General features: G+C 58.1%; 1 protein-coding gene across 1 annotated transcript; it reads right to left on the bottom strand.

The window, feature by feature from the left end:
• Positions 1-369: 369 nt before the first annotated feature.
• Positions 370-18,270, bottom strand: LOC133626256 (fas-binding factor 1 homolog). Its single transcript, XM_062003890.1, has 26 exons — positions 18,010-18,270; positions 17,170-17,276; positions 12,342-12,346; positions 11,627-11,957; positions 11,151-11,211; positions 10,603-10,653; positions 10,318-10,465; positions 9,977-10,079; positions 9,428-9,754; positions 8,762-8,836; positions 8,389-8,483; positions 7,669-7,727; positions 6,916-6,960; positions 6,690-6,824; positions 6,385-6,485; positions 5,742-5,948; positions 5,172-5,279; positions 4,762-4,889; positions 4,358-4,476; positions 4,119-4,241; positions 3,669-3,776; positions 2,120-2,275; positions 1,805-1,942; positions 1,571-1,703; positions 1,097-1,269; positions 370-593 (listed from the first exon to the last, which is right to left on the bottom strand). The coding sequence occupies exons 1-26, from the start codon at positions 18,268-18,270 to the stop codon at positions 429-431; spliced, it is 3,462 nt and encodes a 1,153-aa protein (XP_061859874.1). The 3' UTR covers positions 370-428.
• Between the last annotated feature and the right edge of the window lie 158 nt (positions 18,271-18,428).

Genomic DNA, 18,428 nt, shown 5'->3' with positions numbered 1-18,428 from the left:
GGACACCCAGCCCAGCACTGGCAGTTGGGTGCTGAGAACAGTCCTGCTTCCATGCCAATTCCTTCTGAGGGAGCTCAAACTCCTTCATCTGCTGCCAGTCTCCCCTTCTTGGTGGGAGTGCACCGGGCCTCGGATCCTCTGCATCCCTGACTCAAGAACCCCAGGGCTCAGCCTCCAGCCTCCCCACGTGCTTCTAGCCAGAGGCTCCAGGTAGGGCCATTCTCTCCAGCTGCAGTGCAGAGCATGTTTGTCACATCTGGTCCTGTTCAGACTGGCCCAAGGGACACCACCTGAGCAGCCTCTCGTTTAATTTGTTGAAAGCCTTGTCGTTGTTCAGGGCCCCATTTGACATCATTTTTCTTCCAGGTGACTCGACAGAGAGGATTTACAGCAGTTGGGAATGTGCAGCCTCCAAAAGCCCACAATGCCTAAGAAAGCTTGGGTTTCTTTGTCACCAATTGGTGGAGACGTGGCTGCAGTTTTGCTGGTGTGAGATGTGCTGACCACCATCCTCGTGACCGAGCTGATGTGTGATAGGATGATTTTGTCAGACTCTCCAGGTAGAACTCCTCATTCTCTAAGAAACCATGGTCCTGAGAAGAAAGGGATGATGGGACAGATTATCAGAGTGCAACACAAACAGAGTCACAGTCCAGGGTGTCACTGGGTGAGGAAAGTACCCCGAATCCTACAGAAGCAGCCTGAAAGAGCAGCCCAGCCTGGAGAAAGCCCCAGCAGGGAAGCAGGGGGCTGAAGGGAGGGGACTGGCACATCACAAAGCCAGAGTCCAGCAGAGATGGCTTCTCCCAGTCAGGGATGGTGTGAGGAGAGGGATGAACCATCAGGTCCTGCATGTTATTAATGAACCTGAGACAAGCTGTGAAGGTTCACCCCTCCTTGCTTCTGGCATCACTCTTCTAGGTGTGACAGGTCCTCTAGGTCCTCTTCTGGAAGCCCACCCAGCCCAACAGCTCAGTAATGGTCTGAGGAGACACCCCATGCTGTGGCTGCCGGCCTCAAAGCGCGCTTTAGCCAGCCCTGTTCCCATCCAGCCGGTTCCAAGCCCCTTCTCCAGCCCCAGCCTCCTCCCCCTCACCTGCTGGGCCCTGAACTTCAGCAGCAGCAGCGTGGCGTCAATGAGCTCGGTGCCGCTGGCTGTGGCCAGGGTGTCCCTGCCAGCCCCAGGGCTGTGCTGAGGGAGCACCCTGACAGGAGCTGGAGGCTCTGCAACAAGACCCCAGCTCTGTGGTGCCGCTGTCGTCAGGGGAACTGCAGACAGAGACAACAGCATTCCTTTTCCAGCTGCCTGCATGTCCCCACAGCAAGGTCCTCCCCAACCACCCACTGCAAACGGGCTTTAATCCAGCTGCCTCTCCCCTTCTGCCCCCTCTACACCCTCCTGGCACTGCCCTGCCTTCAGAGGACAAGGGGCCAACTCACAGCTGAGGTTTATCATCAGGGGAACTAACTCAGCCCTCAGCAACATGCCAAGCCTCCTGAAAAGTGGAATACAAGTGCAGCTCCCCCCCCAGCATGTCCCTTCCCATTGGCAACAGGCAGAAAGCCTTACACAGTGTGCTGGAGAGGCCGTTCACAGGGGCACCGAGGTCCTGGTCTGCAGTCAGCAGCATCATGGAGTTGTTGGGCAGCTCCTCACATTGCTCTTCTAGCTGTCTCCTCTTCAGAGCCGTGCTCAGCCACTCCTGCCCCATCCCCAGGAGAAAGAGAGAGAGAAGCTGTTGGCAAAGGTTGAGGCCCTCAACACGGTGGCTTCAGGCCAAGAAGGAAAGGCGAGGGGGTGTACCTCCTGCAGGTGCTGTTCCTGCTGCCTCAGCTGCTTCAAGCGCTGCTGCATGGCCTGCAGCCTCCTTGGGTGCTCACACTCCCCCCTGCAAGCCTTCTGCAGCACTTGCTGCCCCCTCTTGTCCTTCTGGGATGAGAGCTGCAAGGTAGAGAGGCTGGGGAGGCTGGGGACAGGGTCCCTTGCTGCTATGGGGCAGGGCTCCTTTCTGCATCCCCTCATTCCCCTTCCAGGACAGCACTAGGACTCCTCCTGGCTTGGGGAGGGCTGTGACCCCTCCCAGCTCTGCTGCCAGACTCAGGCAGATGCTGTGCTCACCTTGGCCCTGCTCTGCACCTTCTCCTCCTGCTGCCGGACGCGCTGCGCAGCCACCTTCACCCTCTCCTTCTCCAGCCTCAGCTTCTGCCAGGCCTTATCCTGCAGCTCTCTGGCCTTCTCCAGCTGCTCCTCCTTGGCTTTCAGCTCTGCCAGCTCCTGGGATGGGTACGGGGGAAACCAATGCACTACCTGCCCTGTCCTGTTCACTGTTGTGAGTCTTTCCCAAGTGATGGGAGAGATCTGCCCCCGTTGAGCTTCTCGTGTGTGCCAGTGTGGGGTGCAGAGCAACACCTCCAGGTACTTAAGCAGTGCCCTCATCCATCACCCCTTGGGGCCCAGGGCTGGCAGAGCTGGGATTGTACACACACACACTCCCTTCCCTGGGAAGGACAGAGCCCCTCAACCACGTTGCACACCCTCAAACATGCTCAAAGCAAAACAATTTGTCAGCAGTGGAAATACTCAGGCTGAATGCTTCTTTTCCACTGTGGCAGCTCTGCCACCTTGTCTATGCCACAGATCCCCTCTGCACAGCCCTAGGAGGGAGCAGAGCTGGCTCTGGCCACGTCCCCATGGCAGGGGGATGTGGAGGAATGGTTAAGGGAGAATGGACATGGATCCCGGGGTATCATGTTAGACCTGATGGGGCAAGGCAATCTGAGTTCTAGTTATATGAATTTAATGCACAATCAAGACCAGAGTCAGAGCCATGGTTAAAACAGTTGCTGTCACGTAGTCAGCGCAGACAGCAGGCCGCTTTCTGCTCCCTCAAGGTCAGGCTGTTTTCAGCTAACGAGCTAACAGCTCAAGGTGGAAAACAACTACGGGGGAAAAACAAGATGGGAAAATGTGAGGGAGCTTGCTTATGGCAGAAACTGCAAGTAGGATGAACATGAGAATGTAATCTATTAGCTGCTGTTGCTGAGCTAGCTTTGAAGCTGCTGTGTATGTATATAAGTTAGAGCCTGCTCTCAATAAAGTGAAGATTTCTGCTGTCACTCACATTGAGTAGGACTGATTTCTTCCCACCCAGCTGAGAATCGGACCCTGGGTTGATCGCCACATGAAGTAGGCTTGGAGCTGGTTTTTCAGGCTTCGAGCCTGGTTTCAGACTTCGAGTCTGGTTCATTTTTCAGGCTTCGAGCCTGGTTTCAGGCTTCCAGCCTGGTTTTCAGACTTTGAGTCTGGTTTTTAGGCCAAGGGCGGAAAACTTCGTGGCAGGGGGAGGCTTTGCTTACACCCACCGTGGGGGTTTCCTCTCATGACGGAGGTGGCTGTGCCTGGTCTGGCTGCCCCAACTCCTCACAGGCAGAGGGGAGAGACAGAGGAACCCACGCTTCTGTCAGCATCTAAAGCAGGCTGGTGGAGGCTGCTCCTGGGGCAGCCTGATTCTCACCACCCCAAGGGACATCTCTGTCTGAAACACCTGAAGGAGCGTAGAGCCTGCCCCGTGGGCATGGGAAGGGGCTGCGCTGCAGTACTTTGGCCAGGCTGCTGACGGTGCCCTCTCCCTGGGAGCCCATGTGCCCGTGTCCAGTTCCATCCTCACCCTGCTCTGCTGCTGCTGGGCACGAAGTTCAGCCCACTCAGTCACCAGCTTCTGGTACTCCTCTGAGCACTTCTGCACCACCAACTGCTGCTCCGCCAGAAAAGTGCTCTGCAGAATGTCACAAGAGAGGGAGAGGCAAAGCACTGAGTCCCCTTTGCTGATGGATTTTTCTCCTTCAGCCCATCTCTGCCACCAAACATTAGGCAACACCCAGAAGCTGGTTCAAGCCCCCAGTGCTTGGGGTGAGCCCTGCTTGGAGAGCTCAGCCCCAAGCTTCCAGCTGCCAGGGGACCGCTCTGATTGTGAGTCACTGCGCCTGGGGGTGGGATTGAGGGAGCAAAGTGCTGCAGCCCAGAACCCGGCTCCTTCCTCCACCACACAGCGCACTGCAGCCCCGCTCACACTCAGGGCACACGTGAACAGCACCTGGAGCTGTCTGTCCCACCTCACCTTGGCCCTCTCCAGCTCTGCTCGCTCCTTGGAGAGCTGCTGGCTCAGGACTTGCTGCCGCTCCTCCAGCGAGCGCTGCAGAGATCCCACTTGGCACTGCTCCGCCAGCGCCCTGCAGCGCTCCTGGGTTTGGACAGGGAGGAGAGACAGGGGCTGTTCCAGGCTCCTGGGACAACATATACCTATCCCAAACCCAGACAGGAGGGCTGACTCGGGCAAAAGAGACAGCCTGGGCTCACCTGCTCCAGCTGCTGAGACTGCTCGCTCAGCCTGGCCTCCACTTTAGCAATCACGTCCTGGTGTCGTCTCTGTTCCTCCTCCATGTCCTTCTGCTGCTGCAACATCCTGTCTTGGAGCACTGTGCAGAGGGAGCAGCCGAGCCATGAGCAGCACGAGGTGGGAAGCCCTCTCTGCCCATACCATACTCACAGCGGAAGACCTGCATGCATTTGTGCTGCTCCCCTTCTGCACACCCCCAGGACCCCACTTCGTAACGCAGACACCCCGAGGTGTTCAGTGGCCGAGGCAGGCCAGGCTTTGCCAGCCTCGGCTCCCTGTCCCTGCCTGACTCAGGGCACCTTCTCCCCATTTCCTGGGTGCCTCCAGAGCCATTCCAGCACTGACAGATGGCTGACAAACGTACCCCTGAGCTGCTGTGCCCACGTGGCCAGCTCCTGGGAGGTGCTGTGGTGCTTGGCCTCCACCTTGTGCCAGAGCTCGTGCAGATCACTGGAGAACTTCTCCATCCGCTCGATGACGCCGTTCAGAGACCTGCGGAGGAGAGCGAGGAGAAAGTCAACCCTGTGGCACACGCTTCACCTCACTGCGATGGAGGGGGAGATGTGGTGGGCCAAAGGCCAGGCAGTCCTGCCCTGCCCCTCTGTGGGTCACAGCAGAGTGGTGGGAAGACAGAGCTGCTGCTTAGGAGAGTACTGACAGAGAGCAAAGTGCTCAGCAGCCCTGCGAGAGGCAGCAGGGGGAAGAGGGGATGGGCTCTGTTGCCACAGCCTGAGGCTGGTTCCGCGGGGAACACCACGGCCAGGGGGCTGGTACCTGGTGTGTGACGTGGCGCTGGTCACCGCATCCACCTCCTGATCCTTCAGCCGCTGCAGCCGCCGCAGCTGCTCGTCGTAGTCCTGGCGCAGCTCCTGGATGGACGTCCTGCGGGACACGGGTGAGGAGCCCACCACGGGCTGTCTCAAAGCCGTGCTCCCCGTGACAGGCACTGTGCAAGAGGCCTGGTCATGGAGCTGAGTGGTGCCAGGAGCTGAGCTGGCGTGGTGGGCTGTCACAGGGCACGCCCCTGACAGGCATCCACATTTGGCACAGACCACATGCAGGGCTTAAGGGTTTCTCCACCAAAACCTGGCTTCTCATTGACCCAAACTACATGCGACACCAGTGGCTCACTGGACTGAGTAAAAAGGTAAAACATTCACTCTGAAATGGTACCTCCAGCCACATCTCCCTGTGCCAACCTACAAAGCAAATCCCCATTCCAAAAGCCACTGAGCCACCCACAGCCCAGTGCCTCTCGAGCCTCCTTTCACCGCAGCCCCAGGCTGTTCCCTGGTTCCTTTGCCAAGAGCAGGGCTACTAACCCCACGTGCGTGCTGCTCTCACCTCTGCAGCTCTTGCAGCCGCTTCACCTCCAGCGTGTGCTGCTGCTCCAGTGCTGCCAGCTGCTGCTGGTGCTGTGCCCGCAGCTCTGCCTGCGCCTGCTCCGCGTCCTGGCTCTGCGACAGCAGCTGAGCCCTCAGCTGCTCCAGCTCCTGCCGCAGCCTCTCCTCCTGCCGCCTGTGGCTCTCCTCCAACACCTTCATTTGCCGCCTGCTCGTAGAGGTCACACCAAGGGAGAAGTGTTGCTCTCATGGCAATACCTGGAGCTCTCCACCCAAAGTGCACGTGGGGATTCAGTGTTGCTGTGCACATGGGAAACATTCGGCCTCTCCACAGTCAGAGCCTCAAACCCTCCTGTTGCTGCTCAGTGCATTGCACTGGCTGGGGACATGCTGGCAAAGAGTTCCTCCAAACCTGTTCCTCCTCCTCACCACCCACCAGACAGTGTTGGTCAGAGTGGACTCCAACCTTGGTTGTTCACCTGTGGGGCTGCTCTCTGTCCCCACCAGGTCCACCCCGACGTGCCTCTGTTTCCTGTCCACCCCAAGGATGGACTGGGGAAGCAGCCCAGCCCTCCCTACCTCAGAGGAGATGGCTGCAGGCAAGGATCTGACAGAGGAGGGGAGCACAGGCAAGAGCCTGGTACCTGTAGGGGCTCTCGAGAAGATCCAGGTTCTTCTGGTGCTGCTGCTGGAGACTCTCCAGCAACAGCCTCTGCTGCGTCCGCTCCACCTCCAGCATCTGGACCTGCCGGGCACCCGGGGAGAAGGTCCTTGTGCTGCTCCAGGGACACAGCTCCCACAGCAGCACTCACTCAGTGGCCATGGCTACTTCTGGACAGAGAGGTTTCTCCTCTCTCCCCTGTCACTCTGATGCCATTGGAGTGGACATGAGCCCTTCTCCTCCCGCTGTGTCACCCGTGGCCCCCTTCCAGCAGGTGACGGGGCTCACCTGGCTCTCCAGCTCTGCCACACGGGCCTGGGCGCTGACCAGAGCTGCCCGGCAGCCTGATGCATCCTCATAGAGCTGGGCAGTGCCATGCCCCGGCCTCCTCTCATGCAGCAAGCCCAGGCCTGAGGACTCTGCCTGTGGGGATGGAGAGGGAAGATCAAGGCCCTTCAGGATCCGTGGCTTTGTGGGGTGGCCATCAGCCCACACAGGAAGGCGTGTGTCTCACCTGCAGCTGTGGGGCAGCCTGGAGACGTGTCCTGGGCGTGGGAACCTGCAGAGACACAGGGCTGCTGTCAGGCAGCTCAAGTCCTGAGGGAACATTCTTCCTAGCCTGGGAGTGGTAATTCATACCCAGCTTACTGAGGCCCTTCCTCTACCCTTCCCCAGCCCAACCCTGTTGCTGGCCTGGCTCCCTTCTGATGCTCAGCAGCCCCTATCCCAGACAAAATGATGTTGGGCTCCTCTTGCTGTGGGGGTAGATTCAAGGAGAAGGCCGGCAGCTCTCGGGGAGACAGCAGCTGTCCTGCCATGAAGGCAGGGCAAGGAGGCCCAGGGAGATGTGAAAAAGGGGCTTCAAAGACAAAGCAAGAGCTGCCCTCTCTGCCAAAGGCTCTGATGGCCCTCCAGTGCTCTAGAAACCATCTCCGAGTATCCTCACTACCATGCTGAGGAAGCCAATTCCTCTATCAACTGCAATCTCTTGCTGTTAATATGACGTATATGTGCCTGGAGAAGTCTGTACATGCTGCTCAGGCAATGCAGCAGTGTCAATTGCTGTGATTTACAAAGCATCCACAGCACACGTGCTTTGGTTTGATAAATACTACTTGTGGTATCCCAGAGCTCTCCCAACACTTTCCCTCCATGAACCCAGGCTCCCATGGATGCACAGAGCTGGATGACAAGGAGTTGGCAGCAGAGGGCCATCAGCACAAGCCTGATCCTGCATCTCACAGGGCCACAGGCCCAGCAGACCTACCTGAGCAAGTGGGACAGGGCCCTGCACCTCCTGCTCTCCTGGCAATAAGGCTGTAGAGGCTGAAAATGGAACAAGTCTGCCATTCAGACATGGCAACAGCAATCATCCCCTCCCAGAAGGACAAAGGTCTGGCTCTCCTGGGCAGAGTGAGAAGGGTCCTGCTCTGCTCTGGTGGGTGGTGATGGGGACAGAGGGTCAGGCAGGCCTGTCCATTCCTGCACCCCCACAATGCTGGCACTCTGCCCTGCAGAGAAAGGCTGAGGGCAAAGCATGGCTCCTCCTCCATCTCCATCACCTAGGGAGGAGGCTGAATCCTAAAAGAGTTGCTTTCAGTAGGCTCTGAACTGGTGCACAGCTTCAGCCCAGACACAGCACTAGTGGGACCAGCACGTGGGCAGGAAGAGGGAAGGGGGAAGAGAGAAAGGACAGCATGAACTCATGCCCACCAAGAGAAACCAAGTCTTTTGCAGCGCTCTGAAAGTCCAAAGGCAGCCCTGCAGAGTTCAGTGTGCCCCAGCACCGTGTCTCCACCACACCACAAAAGGGGGATGGTGGGATCCTGCAGCGTGGCAACCTGCTCCCACACCGGCTGCTCAAAGCCTGGGCAGCAACTCCATGGCCAAGAGTAATGCTGTGCCTCCTGATTTGTTCTTGTTTTGCAGGGCAGGGGGAGCCTCTCTGCATCCTGCTGCCCAAGCTGCACAATCCCAGGAAACGCACCCAGGGCGCTGGTGTCTCCGGAGGGATCCTCCTTCTCAGCCTCCGACGCCTGAGTTGAGGCTCCTTTCGTGGTGCTGAGCCAGGGCACCGGCTGCCTGCAGGGGCAGAGACACAAGTGATGCACAGCAGGGAGAGGCACACAGATATTGCTCTGCTTGCCATTGAAGTTGAAAGCTTGGCTTTCCTAGTGCTCCAACAGACAAGAACCCAACCCACCTGCCGAGCTGCCCTCCCTCCTAGCTACAGAGGTCTCAGGCCCAAAGGGATCGCTGCTGGCTCCCAGCCCCCCCCACTCCCCCACTGCACACACGCAGCTGCTTTCTGCAGGACATCTGTCCCACGGAGGGTGCCCGAGAGCTGACAGAGGCCTTACCCAGAGCTGTCTGCACTGGCTGTGTCCTGCAGGGCAGCTGCCTGCTGTGGGGCTCCTGTGGAGGCGGCTGGATGGCTGCAGGCAGAAACACCAGATGTGGAAGAGCTCAGGGAAGGCAAGATCCTGTCCCCAACACCAATTCCTGCCTTGCAGCTGAAAGTCTCTGTCTCAAAACCTCCATCACTGCTGTTCCTACTCGTTTCATCCCCGCTCGCCCCAGACAGCAGCAGCCCCAGCTAACACAGCCCTGCACATGACACATGGCTCTCTGCATTTCCCTTCTGAGCCCCATTCCAACAGCACAAGGCTCAACCTGTGCCGGTGTAAACTCAGCAGGAGGAGGCGGTGTATCTGGAACTAGGAGGAATGAAGGGGAATGCAGACAGCAACAAGGAACACAGCGTGTGCTGTGAGGCTGTGCTCATCCAGGACAGCTCTGCAAGACCTGGGACAGTGGGTGCGATTCTGGCCACAACAGCAAGGTGAGCCTGGAGGGCTGCAGGCTGGATCAAGTAGGAGAAAACCCTGCGCTAATACTCCACCCCAAGACAAACTAGCGCTTAAAACTAAGGGCCTCAATCTGAGACGAGGCTTTGGGAGAGGTGCTGCTGGAGCAGCTACACGTGGAGCAAACGGCAGCAGCGTGGCCATCAACTGTGCCTTTACCTGACAGCAGGACGGGGATGCAGCCTTTCCCCTGGGGCCTCCGAGGCCTCGGCATTCCTCTCCTGGGCCTTGGCCTGCGCTTGGGCTTTCTTGCGAGCCAAGGCAGCGATCAGCCAGTCCTCCTCCTCCAGCGGGGCCGCTTTAGCCGCTGCCTCCTCTGCAGCCGGGACGTGGCTGGCGGGGCCAGGCCGTGCGGCCGGGGCAGGGCTGGGGCGGCTCACGGCAGGGCTGCCCTTCGCTGCAGGCAGCGGCTCCCACTCACACCAATCCTCATCCTTCAAGCCCAGCCAGTCGGCTCCAGCCCCCCTGCCCCGCACCGTGCGCCTGCTGCCTGCAGGAGCAGCTTTGGGGTGCAGCTCTGCTTTCACTTGGCTGCTCGTGTCTCTTGAAAACCTGCCGCAAGGAGAAGCAGTTCCATCTGTGCCCGAGGGGCCCCGGGAACCCTGCCCCTGGGAGGGAGCCCTGCCTGCAAGGGGACCCCAGGGCCCCTGCCTGCCCTGTCGCAGGGGCATTGTGCCTGGAGCTAGGGACACACACGCAGCACCACACCTGACAGACCGCCTCCTCGCCACTGGGCTCTTGGGTGTGGAGGCCACCGAGGACTTGTACACGCCAGACACATCATCTTTCCTCTTCCAGTCCTCTTCCTTCTCTGTTCAAACAAGCAGCCTTGACTCAATGCCCAGAGGAGCATCTGGGTGCAAAGACGCCAGCCCCCCTGCTCCTCTGCAGCTACATGTGGCGCCAGACATTCCTCCCCACAGCCTTGTGGCTGCCATACCTCTAATGCAACCCCTTTGGCTCTCCTTCCACTTTTTGTTCCCAGATGAAGACATCCCCTGCTCATTCCCAATCAAGTTGTGAAGACAAAAGTAAAATCTCCCTCTAACCTTTCTCAGGAGCTAACAGCTTCCCTGGGGCTTTAGCTCGTCCTTCTCCCAAGGAACCCCATTCCTCAGGACCTTTCACAGTTGTCTTCTCTGCTGCAGAACTGGGCTTTGATATCCCCAGGAGATCAGCTTCCAGGTCATCCATATCCTGGGAAGCAAGGGGACAAGGATGGGAGCAGGGTGAGCACTGCTAAGGCCTCAGTGTCACTGCTCCCTTTGGAAGCTGATGCTGGAGGCCACGGCTGGAGGCACGGTGTGGGGAGAGGGAGGCATTTCCACACTCACCTTCAGGTTCTGCAGCAGATTCTCTGCGTCTGTGGCAGAGGCCCTGGGTCCCTGTGTGCCAGGAAGGGTAGAGATCAGAGATGAGCAGACTTTGGAAACTTCCCCCCCCTCACTCCAGCCCCTGCTTTTCCTCGGTTTATGAGGAAGAAGAGCACATGACCACCTTTGGGTGCCCTTCTCACTCAAAACCTCCCTGTGCCTTGCTTCTGTTGCTGAGATTCTGCTGCCTCAGGGACAAGCATCAGGAAAACTCAAAGGCATTGATTTGGGCAAGTGTTCTTCTTACAACACTTTCCCTGAAGCGCACCCAGGAAGGCTGCAGCAGCACGTAATTCCTGGCACCTGGAAGCCTTTCTCCCCCCATCCACCCACTCCCCTGTCCCATCTTCCCCACTCCACAGCGATGCCACAGAGGGGTTACCTCTGTGGCACAGGCCATCTCCCATATCCCACTACTGACTTGGACACAGGGAGATCAGGGGCAATCTTAGCCCAGCCCAGTCCCAGCCCTTGACACACTTGGGCTCTCTCCTGAAATCTGGACTCACCCCTGCAGCTTTGCTGTCCTCTGCAGAGAGCTTGCTGAAGAAATCATCCCCTAGAACAGAGCTGTGACACAAGCCTGAGTGTTAGCAGCACCACACGTCAGCTCAGCAAGAGTGTCCTAAGGACAGCCAGGCCAGGCAGTGGGAAATGGAGAGAGCACACGGCCACACCACAGCAGCCGCATCACAAAACATACAATGAGGCTCAAATAGCACTGGGATAAAAGACTGCAGTGCTGGGACTACTGCATTTAAGCAAGGAGCCGTTCAAAGCGAGATTTACAGCAGATGTAGCGGGTTGGCGGCACCCAGCTCTTGCTACACAGCTTCAGGTGCTGGGCTCCCAGGGCTCCACCCCAAGACAAACTAGTGCTTAAAACTAATGGCTTCAATCTGAGACGAGGCTTTGGGAGAGGTGCTGCTGGAGCAGCTACACGTGGAGCAAACGGGAGCAGCGTGGCCATCAACTGTGCCTTTACCTGACAGCAGGACGGGGATGCAGCCTTTCCCCTGGGGCCTCCGAGGCCTCGGCATTCCTCTCCTGGGCCTTGGCCTGCGCTTGGGCTTTCTTGCGAGCCAAGGCAGCGATCAGCCAGTCCTCCTCCTCCAGCCGGGCCGCTTTAGCCGCTGCCTCCTCTGCAGCCGGGACGTGGCTGGCGGGGCCAGGCCGTGCGGCCGGGGCAGGGCTGGGGCGGCTCACGGCAGGGCTGCCCTTCGCTGCAGGCAGCGGCTCCCACTCACACCAATCCTCATCCTTCAAGCCCAGCCAGTCGGCTCCAGCCCCCCTGCCCCGCACCGTGCGCCTGCTGCCTGCAGGAGCAGCTTTGGGGTGCAGCTCTGCTTTCACTTGGCTGCTCGTGTCGCTGGAAAACCTGCCGCAAGGAGAAGCAGTTCCATCTGTGCCCGAGGGGCCCCGGGAACCCTGCCCCTGGGAGGGAGCCCTGCCTGCAAGGGGACCCCAGGGCCCCTGCCTGCCCTGTCGGAGGGGCAGATCTACAGATTGGGTACAGGGAAGCACATGAGTGTACGTGCTTCTCAGACTTTCCCTGGGTGTTTTAGCCTACAGAGAAAGACAAATTCCCACATTAGAATATCAACCAGGTCTCATCTGGACTTCCCCAAAACATATTTAAGCCACAGGCAGCTTTCTCCTGAACAGCCAATGAGCAACACTGAAGCCCTCTTCCTACTCACACTGTCTGGGAAACAGCATATGAAACCAGGGGCACCACAGACATACTGGCAACTTCAGAAACACCAGTGTGCACAGCCTCTCCTGACTGACAGCTGGGCAAAAGCCTCCAGCCCTTGGCATCACTTATGCCTCCAAACAGAGGTACCAGAGGTTGCTCTCATGGCCAGTGACACTTTCCTGCAACCGATCTCCCTCTCCTGCTCAGGGCCCCTCTGCAGCCTGCCAGCCTGGCTCCAAGGCACTCCAAACAAAGCTTCAGCTGAATCTTCAAAACCACCCCACACTCCCCAAAGCAGTCTCGAGCTCCTGCAGTGGTTTGCATGGCAAACATTACACTGACATTAAGCTCTGCAAAATACCCTGAGAGGCAGCAAGCGCCACCCGCACTGCCCCACGGGTGCTGACCCAAGCAGAGCCCATGGGGCTCCCGCTCTGCCCAAAGCCTGGTGATCACCTGGGGGAGGAGGCAAGCAGAAGAGGAAGGAGGGAAGAAAACCTCATCTCCTTGGGTCTGGAGCACCCACGGGATCCCAAATAAGTGGGACAACTGAACAACACAAGGAGGGAATGAACAATTCTAAAGACTGCAAAGGAGCAATGCTCAGTGTCACTGCTCATTGCCTGCAGCCTAATGCTCAGCCCAGTGCCCAGCCCCATGTCCAGCCCAGTGCCCAGCCCAGTGCTCACCTGATGCTGACTCGAGCTCAGATGGAGATCAGATGAGCCTCAGATGATCCTTGGCCTGGAGCTCAGATGGACCTCAACCCGGAGCTCAGAGGGAACTAAGCCTGGAGCTGAGCCCAGAGCTCACGGGGAGCTCAGAGGGACCTCAGCCCAGATCTCAGACTGAGCTCAGACGGACCTCAGCCCGGAGCTCAGATGGACCTCAGCCTGGAGCTCAAAGGAAGCTCAGACAGACCTCAGCCCAGAGCTCAGAGGGAGCTCAGCCAGGAGCTCAGAGGGAGCTCAGAGGGACCTCAGCCTGGAGCTCAGACAGACCTCAGCCCAGAGCTTATGGGGAGCTCAGCCAGGAGCTCAGGGGGAGCTCAGAGGGACCTCAGCAGAGATCTCCAACTGAGCTCAGACGGACCTCAAGCCGGAGCTCAGACGTACCTCAGCCTGGAGCTCAAACGAAGCTCAGACAGACCTCAGCCCAGAGCTCACAGGGAGCTCAGCCAGGAGCTCAGGGGGAGCTCAGACGGACCTCAGCCCGGAGCTCAGCCCGGAGCTCAGAGAGAGCTCAGCCTGGAGCTCAGACAGACCTCAGCCTGGAGCTCAGACAGACCTCAGCCCGGAGCTCAGCCCAGAGCTCAGAGGGAACTCAGCCCGGAGCTCAGGGGGAGCTCAGACGGACCTCAGCCCGGAGCTCAGAGAGAGCTCAGCCAGACCTCAGCCCGGAGCTCAGCCCAGAGCTCAGACAGACCTCAGCCTGGAGCTCAGACAGACCTCAGCCCGGAGCTCAGGGGGAGCTCAGCCCGGAGCTCAGACGAAGTTCAGTAGAAGCTCAGTCGCAGCTCGCTGGGAGCTCAGACGAAGCTCGGCCGGGGCTCAGCCGCGGCTCGCCGGGAGCTCGGACGAAGCTCGGCCGGACTCACCCGCCGCTCGCCGCCACCGGCTCCAACGGCCGTTCCCGCGCGCCCGGGCGCCGGCGTGTGACGTCACCGCGACGCCGGCCGGGCTGGCTCCGCCCCCTTGCGGCGGCTGGGCCGAGTTAACCCCATCGCCGACAAACCCAAGCCACGCTCCCACCTTTGTCCCGCACCAGCTGCGTCTGCCCGCTTCACACACGCGCTGCTTATGCCCGTTTCCCTGCCACTGAGATCTAGACACATAGATACGCACAGACACCGTCCCCTCAGGCCGTGGCCAGTCCTCTGCCCTGGCTGCTGGGTTGATTTAGCCCATGGCTTCAGGGCTCCGTCTGTCACAGCCGTCTCTCAGGTTTCTGCTCCGATGACATCAACCCGCTGCTTCGGTTCCTCTGCCCTCAGCTCGCTGCATCTCCTGCATCGGGTCACCCCGTTCTGAAGAGCGCACTCGGGGCAAAGGATGCCCAGAAAACACACGAGGCAGAACAGCAGAGTCACGGGAACACCAAGGCAGGAGGCGCTTGTTGAATCGGAGCCACACGGCCACAACTGGACACCCTCAGAGATCAATTGCTCTTGCACCAGCACCTCCTGCTCCCACGAGGGGGGCAAGGATACAAGGATGAAGCCAGTGAGCACGGCCCCTCCTGACTGACAGCTGGGCAAACGCCTCCAGTCCCTGGCATCACTTAGGCCTCCAAACAGAGGCACCGGAACATCCTAGTTGGCTTTCCCAGGCCTGCCTTCGTAGCTTATCACAGCACAGCAGTGTCCCAGCCTTCCCCTGCTCCAACAAGGCCGTTTACAGATTCTGCCGGCCTCCACGTCAGGATGCAGAGGCATCTGACACTGCTGATCACAGCCACGCCAAGCTCTTCCCTGCAGGGAGAGGAGGAGTTCCCGATCTGCTCTTTTGGTCAGTGACTTCCCTGCAACATGTTTTCCTCAGGGCCCCTCTGCAGCCTGCCAGGCTGGCTCCGACCTCTCCACTGCTCTCTTCTATATCCTGTGGCTGGAAATGAGACACGAGCACCAGAGCTGAGGTGAGCTTCTCCTCCTGCAGCACCCTGGTAGCCAACTATTTCCCCACATCACCCTCGAGTCTGGCACTTTTATAACAGAAATAGAAAAGGAAGTCACAGGTTCCTAGAATAGCAGGGGCTGGAAGGGCCCTGCAGAGCTGCTCCAGCCCCAGCCCCTTCTCCAGCAGCTTCCCCTGGCTCAGGGGGCACAGGAACGTGTCCAGGTGCGGTTGGAAACCTCCCGAGAAGGAGCCTCCACACCCTCCCTGGGCAGCCTGGGCCAGGGCTCCCTCCCCTCAGCACCAAAGGAGTTTCTGCTCCTGTGCCAGTGGAACTTGCTGTGTTCCAGCTTGTACCCATTGCCCCTTGTCCTGTCACTGGGCACTACAGAAAAAAGTGTTGCCCCATTCTCCTGACATCCACCTTTTAAATACTTGTGAGTGTTGATGAAGTGCCCCCTCAGCCTTCCCTTCTCCAGACTGAACAGTCCCAGGTCCCGCTGCCTTTCGTCCTCACACACGTGTTCCATCCCCTCAGCATCTTGGGAGCCCTGCATTGGCCTCTCTCCAGCAGTTCCCTCTCTCTCTTGAGCCGGGGAGCTCAGAAGTGGACACAGGGCTCCAAATGAGGCCTTACCAGGGCAGAGGAGAGGAGGAGGAGACCCTCCCTCGACCATCCTTCCTCTTCTCAAGGCATCATATTTTGCTTATACCTTGAATCCCTTCTTTCCTTGCCCACACCAGCCATGGATCACAAGATCTTGCTTTGCCAGGAAGGATCCCTGCAACCAGCAACTCTGCCTGTACCCTTTACCCCCACCAAGAGCAGTGGCACAAAGGTCCAATTTTCCCTAGTACTCATCAGAGGGGATCTTTCCCTCCCAAACACAGTGACAGAAACAACAGTGTCCTGCTCTCCCACCGCTTGGGCTTCCAGAGCAACCGGCACCTGCACTCAGCTATGAGCAGGACCAATCTCACATGGCTTGGGGCTGGAGAACCACACAGCAAACCCTCAGGAGAAAGCAGAAAGGCAGGAAATAACCCAGACACAAGACTCGGCATCCTCGGGGGGTCTAAAATCTGCTGCCTCCACTCCTGTTGCTGGCAGCTTCCTTGCAGCAGCTCTTCACTGTCCTCTAAGTTCTCCTGTACCTCAAAGGCTAGAGAAGATAAACTGCTTCCCAAGGTTTCCCTTCAGGTAGGTTCCTGTTCCCAGCACAAGGTCTTATCCAAATCACTTGCAATGGGGGATGCTGAGACAATGCAGAATGTGTTTGCTCCCCAAAGAGCATGAAATGGAGCATGTTTGTCGCTGTCAAACACGGTTAATACAGCTATAAATCACCTTTCACTTTGTGTGAAATCACCTGTAAAGGATGGGCAAACCCTGAGGCTCAGCACCACGGAGGCTGCCAAGTGCCCCGGCAGACCACGGGGCCCTGTCCCAGAGCTCTCTGATGGGCACTTTTGCCTCAGGGGGCTTGCAAAGACGGTCCTCCCAACAGTCCCAGCAAGGTGTGAGCTCTGGGGGAGCTTTCCCACCATCAACCAGTGCTCACCTGGGCTCAAGGAACACAAGACTCCAGTGTCTCACAAAAGTTGGCTCCTTCCTCTCTGCATCCCTCTTGTCATCAAACTGACACCCACTGCAGCACAACGGGATCCAATCTGCCTGCAGCACGAGCGACTTCTGGCACAAGGCTGAGACTGCTCAAGAGAACCAGAAGGAAGCAGAGAAACCTGAGTCCACCTTTCACAGCAAGGACTATTTTCCCCTTCCTAAGGCCTTGTCTTTATTTTTCCCTCACCAGTCCTGCCATCAGCCCTTTTCTCATGTGGCACAAGCTTTTGTCAGCTGAAGCACACACCAGCTCTCAGCAGGCTCCTCGCTGTGTCCAGTGCTGCACTTTGGTCACAGCCCAGCCCAAGCCCACCACTGGCAGGAAGGAGGAGAGGTGGCCCTTTGGAAACTGGCTACAGCTCAAGCACCAAAACCCAGGTCGATAACAAATATCATGATGTTCCCTTTAGCAAAAGGCTCAGGGCCGTGCCTGAGTGTTGAGCACAACATGGGCTGCTCTCCCAGCCCTGCTGCTCTCCTGGCTGGCTGGCCACAACTGGCTCTGGTTTGGAGCTGGAGGCAGAACCCTGCACAGGCAGCTCGGGGCTGGGGGCATGAGGAGAGGGGCTCAGCTGTGAGGAAAGTGCTGGTACCTGGCAGTGATGGGCAGCTCACACACCTCCTCACCAACACCATCCACGTCCAGCGCCAGCGCCAGCGCCAGCTCGTACGTCCTTACTGTGGTGGAACACAGGGAGACCTGGAGGGAGAGGAGAGAAGAGCATTAAAAGCTTCATCACTCCTAGAAGCCATTGTCCTCTGTTGGTCTGTGCACAGAGCACAGCCTCTGGGAGCAATGAGAGTCTTTTGACAAGATCTGGTCTGTTAAATACACTTTGCAGGGATCAGGGCATCTGTAAGCTAAATCCAAGCACCTTTAGACTCATGCTCTACTCAGCACAGCCTTAGAATTAATTTCTAAGTCCCGACTACAACAGAGGGAACCTGCTGACTTCAACAGAAGGTGTTCAGCTTTACCAGGGGAAAGCTGAGGGCAAAACATGGCCCAGCAGATGCTGTGCCAGAGCTTTTCCAGTCCCCACTGGAGATCACCACATGGAGTACAACTCCTTCTGCTGCACAGGAGAGGAAGAATAGGACAGGGAGGAAGAGCAAACAGCTTTAGGCAATGACATGTCTCTTTTTAACAGCTCTTTCCTCACTCTTCCTCTGCCTACTTTCAATCAAAGACATTGCTCTAAGCAGCTCCCAAATGGCTTCTGTGCTTCACCATATGGTTCGTGATCATCATTGATCTTGGAAACAAAGCAGTGCTCCTTCAGAAAAGTCCCAGGATAACCCAGCTAACAAAAGCCTAACACTAGGGCAGATCTCTCACCGCATTCTGCTCAGAGCTGCCAGCCCTAAAGCCCTCTCATGCATCAGTGAAGTTTCAGCTCCACCTGCCCAAGCACGTCTGGCTCTCCCCATACCTGGAGAGCCAGGGATCCCTGGGGGAAGATGGTCCCTCTACGAGGCCTGATGGAGAACTCGGTTGGCTTGACACGGCCTTGGGCTCCTTTTCTACAGGATGGGTGAGTGTTGTCTGAGATCTGAGCAAGACTGGAAGTGCTGAGCTCTCCTGAGCCATCCCTGGGAATGCAGAGGCTGAAGGTCACGGGCACCGAGGAGATGTTGGTGAGGCGACACACCAAGGTGCGAGGGCAGCCTGGGGAAAGGACACCAGCATGCATTTGTGCACCACTTATGCTGTGACTCCTGCTGTGAACACCCTGACACGACAAAACTGGGCTTGGAGTTTAACTACAGCCTCTGAATTACAGCTCATTGAGAAGCTGAGCAAGGATCTGATGGTCAAAATTCCCTTTCACACTGACCACAGACATAGCTG

The sequence above is a fragment of the Colius striatus genome, chromosome 10, assembly GCF_028858725.1.
Source record: "Colius striatus isolate bColStr4 chromosome 10, bColStr4.1.hap1, whole genome shotgun sequence".
Taxonomy (NCBI): Eukaryota; Metazoa; Chordata; class Aves; order Coliiformes; family Coliidae; genus Colius; species Colius striatus.
Note: the sequence above shows the minus strand (reverse complement) of the source record. Positions and strands in the feature narration are given on the sequence as shown.

Coding starts and splice junctions, on each gene's coding strand:
- LOC133626256 (XM_062003890.1), bottom strand. CDS start 18,270: ATGCATGCTGGTGTCCTTTCCCCAGGCTGCCCTCGCACCTTGGTGTGT. Junction 11,212..11,626: donor CATCCCCGTCCTGCTGTCAG/GTAAAGGCACAG, acceptor CTTGTGTCACAG/CTCTGTTCTAGGGGATGATT. Junction 10,080..10,317: donor GCTGTTAGCTCCTGAGAAAG/GTTAGAGGGAGA, acceptor TTGTTTGAACAG/AGAAGGAAGAGGACTGGAAG.